Source organism: Lathyrus oleraceus, chromosome 4 (genome assembly GCF_024323335.1).
Source record: "Lathyrus oleraceus cultivar Zhongwan6 chromosome 4, CAAS_Psat_ZW6_1.0, whole genome shotgun sequence".
In the NCBI taxonomy this organism is placed as follows: domain Eukaryota; kingdom Viridiplantae; phylum Streptophyta; class Magnoliopsida; order Fabales; family Fabaceae; genus Lathyrus; species Lathyrus oleraceus.
The window spans coordinates 64,393,786-64,400,382 of NC_066582.1; the positions used below are offsets into that span (position 1 = coordinate 64,393,786).

The following is a 6,597-nucleotide window of genomic DNA, read 5'->3' on the forward strand; positions in this document are numbered from 1 at the left end:
TGGATTCGCCATGTGACATCGTCAAAACAATTGGCGGATTCATTATAGATAAATCAAAGTAGCTGCCTATTGCAATCCCCAAACATTACTTAAATACTAAAAAATAAAAAATAGTTGCATATTACAGTCTGAATTTGTACTTAAATAATAAAAAATAAAAATCACCCACCTATTCCAATTTCAGACCAATTTTAAATAATAAAAAATCATTACATAAATATAAATAAATATAAATTATTTATTATAATTAAATAGCTAATTATATATATTTATTATTAATTTTAATATTTGTTTTTAAATATAATATTTAATATACATTCATTTAATATATTATTTAATATATATTAAATAAAATAATTAAAATACGTTTTAAGGCGGCCGCCCATTCATTAGGCGGGTGTTACTTATTTTTCAGAAATGCCACCGTTCATTGGGCGGGTGTTCTAAAAGATATATTTTTTTTTTGAAAAGATGGTAGTTTGATATATAGGATTGAAATGAAGAGTAAATTGGATATACTTTTTCAATAAAGTGGTATAAGGGTAAAAAAATTACAATTTTGTTACTTTTTAATCAACAAGTATATGTTTTATTTAGGTTTTGGAAGACGAGAAAATAATTTTAAAAATATTGATTATATTAAAACTAAAATTTATAATTTTTTTAATTTAAACGTGATTATTTATATTGAAATTTATTTTTCAACTTAATTTTATATAAAATTATCCAAATATATATCACTCCATATTCAATTCACTTTTCCATCGGAATCATTATATTATTGAGTTATCCTGTTGAACTTGAAGCAGCTTTGAGATGGAGGGTCAATGACTTTAACCCTACCAAAACTTTATACAGTATTAGAAAAACTCTCATAACACTTTCTTTACAATTTTGACATAAGAATAGAGCTTATTGAAAACCATCTATGACTCTGTCCCTCTTCATTTATCAGCAATCTAGCTTGAGTCACTTTCCAAAGAAAGGCTTTGAAAATATTTGACCTAGGACCAATGTCAATACTCCTTAAAAATTGGTTTTTGACTAAAAATCCAATAGAAAATAATCACAAAAATCAAAAGACGAGAATCAAATCCCACAAATTCCACAATCACTGAAAAGCTTGACGTGCCCGTGGAGCCCATGTGCAATGTACTCTAGATCCAACCAACTGGTGACACGTGGCTAAGTCCAAAGGCACACGAAACATTAATTTAATATCCATCATTTTCGGAATCTTATCTTGTTGCATACTGTGTTATTTTTTGTTCACAAATTATGTATTTTTATTTATCATTGCTGAATGCACGAGTGAACAAAATAATATCAGATTAAGGAGCAATTTGATACAGATTATTATCTTACTGATACAATAAAACATTCTCAAGATGAGATTCTGTATGGTTAAACAAGTTTTCTTTTCTTTCTGAAAAAGGTATAGCTAAACAAGTAACTTGAATTTTACCAACTTTAATTTCTACTTTCTCAACAAGGCCATGTTTTGCTTCCATGACAGTGCACCTCATACATACCGGCAACCTTGAACAACCAAATATACAGTGACCGGTAAATGTTACAAGACCAATGCAAAAGACTCAGAAAGGTTGGAACATATAAATGTACTAGTACCACTTAGGAGAATTTACAACGAGATGTGGTGAGCTTCTGTAAAATCCTTTTCTTTGATCACTGCGTAGCAAAGAAGGGAAAACGGTAAAGTAATTATACGGACCATGATCATACAATATAAAAAATACCAACAGTATTTGTGAGAGTTGAGATCATACTGATTCAGTTGATCTTTGACATGATTGAGAGTGAACAACTGTGTCTGGGCTCCTCGTTGAAGCCACGTGCTGGCATGATTGTGAATCAGAGAAACTGCTCGTCACAGAACGATAAACATCAATATCTGTAGTAGCAGATATCTCAGAAGTTCCTGTCCTGGTTCTCATTGCAGTACCAACATTGACCTCACTTGATTCAACTCCGGATGTACTTGACTACAATGTGAGGCTAAGAGTTAGATAAACAAGTCAACCAATGATGAGGTAATTCTAACTATTAAACCTTCAATAGAAAGATTTTGATTTTGAATACTACTTTGAATTTCAAACAAGATTGAAGGAAGTAAACATAAAAAGAAAATGATAATGAAGGAACGCATTCAATAATCCATACATTAGAGAATCCTTTAATCTGGACAATGATAATTGTTATGTCATCTGTTCGATTCACAAGTTCCAACCATAGTTTATATGACTCTTCGGTAATGGCCGCACATGCATCACGGGGATCTGTAAATTTCGCTGTCTACACCATCAAAGAAAACGCATATTTATCAAGACTAATCATGCCAGAGTTAAAATTCTACAAAGTAATGCAACAGAGAGTAGACATTGAATTTGTTATCTATAGTAATGCGACAGGTTAGGGATGAATATGTTAGGGATGATTAGCAGCAAGCAGGGTAAAATTTTACATTTTTCTACTGAACAAGTAACTAACAATTAGATGAATTGTGCAAACACTTCATATGCAAAGCACTATTGGCAGTTAGCATTTGTATCACAGGCTACTTAGAATTAAGGTTCGCATGATTACGGCTGTTAATGAATATGATGCATGGATTAACACATGGAATGTGGAAAAGCATACACCACCACGTCCATATGATGAGGCCTTATGACAAACAATTTTTATTGTGCTCTCTTAATTCATTTATATTTGCACGACTACCTGGTAACTGAACAGTTATGCTATACAAGAAGCCTATGATTATTGATTTCCTCAGGAGGCTATAACAGTTGAAAACTAATCTTATAACAGTGTTTCTTGTGGTATGTAACTCTTCTTTAGAAAAGAATGTACAGATATTTGAAATACTCAAGAACAATAAACATAACTGCACCAGTGTTGTCGATGGCGGAGAGCCAAAATCATGCCATACCGGCCGCTTTGCGGCGCCGTTATAGCGGAAAAACCCGCAATAGCGGACAATATTTACCATTGCGGCAAGCCCAAAAACCGCCATGTATATCGGCCATGGTGCCGCAATTTGATAACACTGAACTGCACACAGAAAATATTAATTTTATGTTGGTTTTCAAGCCAAGGTCTTCAATTGCAACTTGTATTCTGATAGTTCTCTAACTGTTAGTTAAGTTTTTACTAATTAGTTAAGTAGTTGGTTAGTGAGCTAATGGGTAGTTAGTAGTTTGTTGAGTTAGTTAGGCCAAATAACACATGTTGCCTATAAATAGATAGGTGGTTTAGAAAGGGGATCTTATCTTGTAATTTGAGAGGAATAGGGCCTTAGGTTATGGCATTGGGAGGTAAGCAGACCCTTGAAGTGCTGCCATTGTTGTAATCAAAAGGGGTTCTTCCCCATTTTCAGTATAACATACCAGTTGGTTCTATCATAGAGCATTCATGGATAATACAATTTATAATTAGATGGTTGGTTTTAACAATTAGTATAGTAAGCCAGATTAAATCAGTCATAAATTTTTCAACCTAGGATGATATTATCTAAATACTTAGTAAAATATACTTCCCTCCGACTTCATTTATAAGCAAAAGTTTTCAAAAAAATTTGGCCTTAAATATAAACAAATGTCAACAAATCTAGTTGCATTTGATGCTTCTTTCCCAAGATTATCCTTGCATTAATTACTTTATAATGTTATGGATGAAAATTTAATTAAGGGTATATTAGTAATTGTGTTATGTCTTTTACATTGAATCAAGAAAATTAAATGCACTTAACTACCATTTTTAATAAGAGTGAAAAATGTCTTTTTTTTTTTTTTTTCTTATAAATCAGGCCGGAGTAGTACACACTAAATTGCAGTTTGCAACCATATTTGTGACCAGAATGTAAAGTTTTTTAGTCTTCATGATCACATCACAGCCATAATTCTGGAAGCATCAGACACGTTTGTCAACGGGTCTTCACAATATCAATGATCATGATGTAACCACAACTATGGCTGCAATCACAATTTAAAAGTTTAAGAGGTAAAAAAAGAACTAACAGAGAAGGTTTCATATCATACCATATCAACAACGGTTTGGCTTGACAAGAATTCAAATATGCCATCACTAGCAACAACAAAGAAGAGATGATTAGGTGTAAGCCGAACTATTGACACCTCAGGAGTAGCAACCACACCAATTGTTTCCGCCAACCTATCCCCTAAACTCCTTGTAAATGCAGTTCCAGGATACATCCCATTTGGAAGCCATAATCTCGGAGGATCGCCATCCCAACTCTCTTCGTTACCCCAATGTTGGATACTTGGATCCTTGAGCCCTTCCACTTGATCAACACTCAACACCCTTGCTCCACAAAGTTTCACTCTCTCATATTCATCTCTCCGAAATGGTGTCTGATCAGAGGACAAGTCCTGTGCAACAATTTGATCCCCATCCTTAACAGCTAACACAGCTCTCGAATCACCAACATTAGCAACATAGAGGGTATCTCCAATAACAAGCACTGTAATTCCCGTTGTGCCACTCATAGAATCATCAATGTCACTAGTATGCAATTCATGATTTGTTGCCAAGAAGGCAGAATCGTAAGCTTGAACAGGATCATCCACCAATGCAGGGTCATTAGATAATTTCTCTACCAACCTATCCCTAACAAAGTTTGAACACTGACTACCAAACTGACCATGCCCATCAAAAACACCAAAGAAATGAATATTGGGGTTACCTTGAATTTGAGTCCTGATGCAAAAATTATCTTGGTTTTGTTTATCCAGTGAATCAGGGTAGTATCCTCGCAGTGTGAGAAAGGTATATTCCAAAACAAAGTTATGTGAAGGAACAGAAACATGTTTCAGTACTCTCTGAGCCAGTATGTTCTTCCTATGACTATGATGGAAGCCAGTTTTTCTAGAATCTCTATCCAATGAAGAAGATTTGACACAGCAACACTTGCCATGGGAACAACCCATGTTCCAAAGAGGGGTTTGTAAACAATACCTGAAACTGAAAGCACCAAAAAAAAACAACTTTATAGAAAGCAGGAACTACAAATGTAGATGCTTGGAGAAACTCCTTCACATTATCACTCCAAACTTGACCCTTGGATCATTATTAGAAATTGGGGATCAAGTGCAAACCCTAGAGACACAATAAACAAAATTAGTAAGTGTGAGCTAGAAATTATCAAATGCAATTGCAACAAAGAAGGGTTTTATCAAATTGTGCAAACGAACCAAAGTCTAATTTGAGGTCAATAGATAGAGAAAACTAGAACCCTAAAAAGGTAGAAAGGTTTGGTTTTGTGTGACTTTTGAGAAAAAGTTGCAAGTGGTTTTACACCTAGAAAATGCAATGAAGGTTCTAGGAAAGAGACAAAAAAGGATTGTACCTATCGTTGGGTGCAGTGCACCTGCGGAGAACGGAAACAGTGGAGCATGAAGGAAAACCCTAATGCAGAAGGAAGAGTAGAAAGGAAAATTCAGGAGAAGAATTTTGGAATGAGAGAGAGACGAGAAGAAGAAGATTTTAGATTCTATTGTGCGTTGCATCATTAGTTGATTTCTTTCTGCTCAAACAAAACCAATCTTTCTTCAAAGATAACGTTAGAAAAATCAGTTCTTCACTTTATTTTATTTATTTATATTTTCTTATTAAGTACTTTTAAAGATCGTGGGTTTTGAATACTTTCAATATCCAAATCAATTTTAATTAATATTTTATCAAATTGTGTTTGGGGTGAAAATGAGTTGGAACGAGTCAAACTTATTTCATATATTAGTATGTGGAGAGAAATATTTGAATCGTTAATGCTAATTTATGTTCCAAAAAGACACAAGTTAAAAAATCTATAAATAGAAAATTCGCATTGAAAAATATAATAAAAGCATTAATTATAAATTTCTATTAAATTTTAGGCACAATTTCCAATAATTTTTTACTATATTTATCTCTTAATTTGTGTCCCAAAGACACAAGTTAGCATTACCCTATTTGTATATCTAATTTTTTGAAAGATGATTTTCTTTTCTGTCACAATACTCATGATTTGGTTAAATCTACTGACGATCGAAACTAGAATTTTTTACTAAAATAATCTAGATTTTGAAAAGAAAAAAAAAATATTTTAAAAAAAATCTCAATTTATTCTATTTTTAAGAGGAGGCGTCAATCCAATTGGCGCCTCCTCTTAAACTTATAGAGGAGGTGCCAATTGGATTGGCTATGGCATATGGTGCAGCCAATTCAATTGGCGCCCATATGTATAGGTTAAAGGGAGACGCCAATTGGATTGGCATCTCAGTGTGTTTTGTAATTTTTTTTTCAAAAATAGTCTACATGATACATAATTTCGAAATTGGACCAATTCATATTAATATAAATTATCGTTTACACAAAAAAGACTAATGTTGATGGGATCATCTAACCGACCTCCGGTCTCACATCCCCTAGCTACCCGAACTTATGGCTCTAACCCACGTTGATGATTCACCACAGGTGTTTGAGCATTTGAGGGCCCCGAAACATCACTACCAACTACAGAAGATTGCCTGTTGAGATAGTCAGACAAATCAGTGTAGTCTTGTGTATGCATCGAAGATG

General features: G+C 33.6%; 1 protein-coding gene across 3 annotated transcripts; it reads right to left on the reverse strand.

Moving 5' to 3' along the window:
- Positions 1-1,312: 1,312 nt before the first annotated feature.
- LOC127073376 (probable protein phosphatase 2C 35) lies at positions 1,313-5,634 on the reverse strand. 3 transcript variants are annotated; one of them, XR_007785731.1, is made up of 6 exons: positions 5,387-5,634; positions 4,059-5,136; positions 2,182-2,313; positions 1,788-2,003; positions 1,630-1,689; positions 1,313-1,539 (listed from the first exon to the last, which is right to left on the reverse strand). XR_007785731.1 is itself a non-coding variant. In XM_051014530.1 (5 exons), the coding sequence occupies exons 2-5, from the start codon at positions 4,965-4,967 to the stop codon at positions 1,687-1,689; spliced, it is 1,260 nt and encodes a 419-aa protein (XP_050870487.1). In that variant the 5' UTR covers positions 4,968-5,136; positions 5,387-5,634; the 3' UTR covers positions 1,313-1,686. The 3 variants fall into 3 exon arrangements, 2 of the variants coding, with proteins under 2 accessions (XP_050870487.1, XP_050870488.1); XM_051014530.1 differs by having other exon boundaries at positions 1,313-1,689; XM_051014531.1 differs by lacking the exon at positions 5,387-5,634 and adding an exon at positions 5,232-5,319 and having other exon boundaries at positions 1,313-1,689.
- Positions 5,635-6,597: the final 963 nt, after the last annotated feature.

Bases quoted from the DNA above. Each gene is read 5' to 3' on its own strand.
- LOC127073376 (XM_051014530.1), bottom strand. From the start codon at position 4,967: ATGGGTTGTTCCCATGGCAAGTGTTGCTGTGTCAAATCTTCTTCATTG. The intron at 2,314-4,058 runs GTATGATATGAA...TTGATGGTGTAG, and splicing joins GCCAAACCGTTGTTGATATG to ACAGCGAAATTTACAGATCC. The intron at 2,004-2,181 runs GTATGGATTATT...CTCACATTGTAG, and splicing joins AGATTAAAGGATTCTCTAAT to TCAAGTACATCCGGAGTTGA.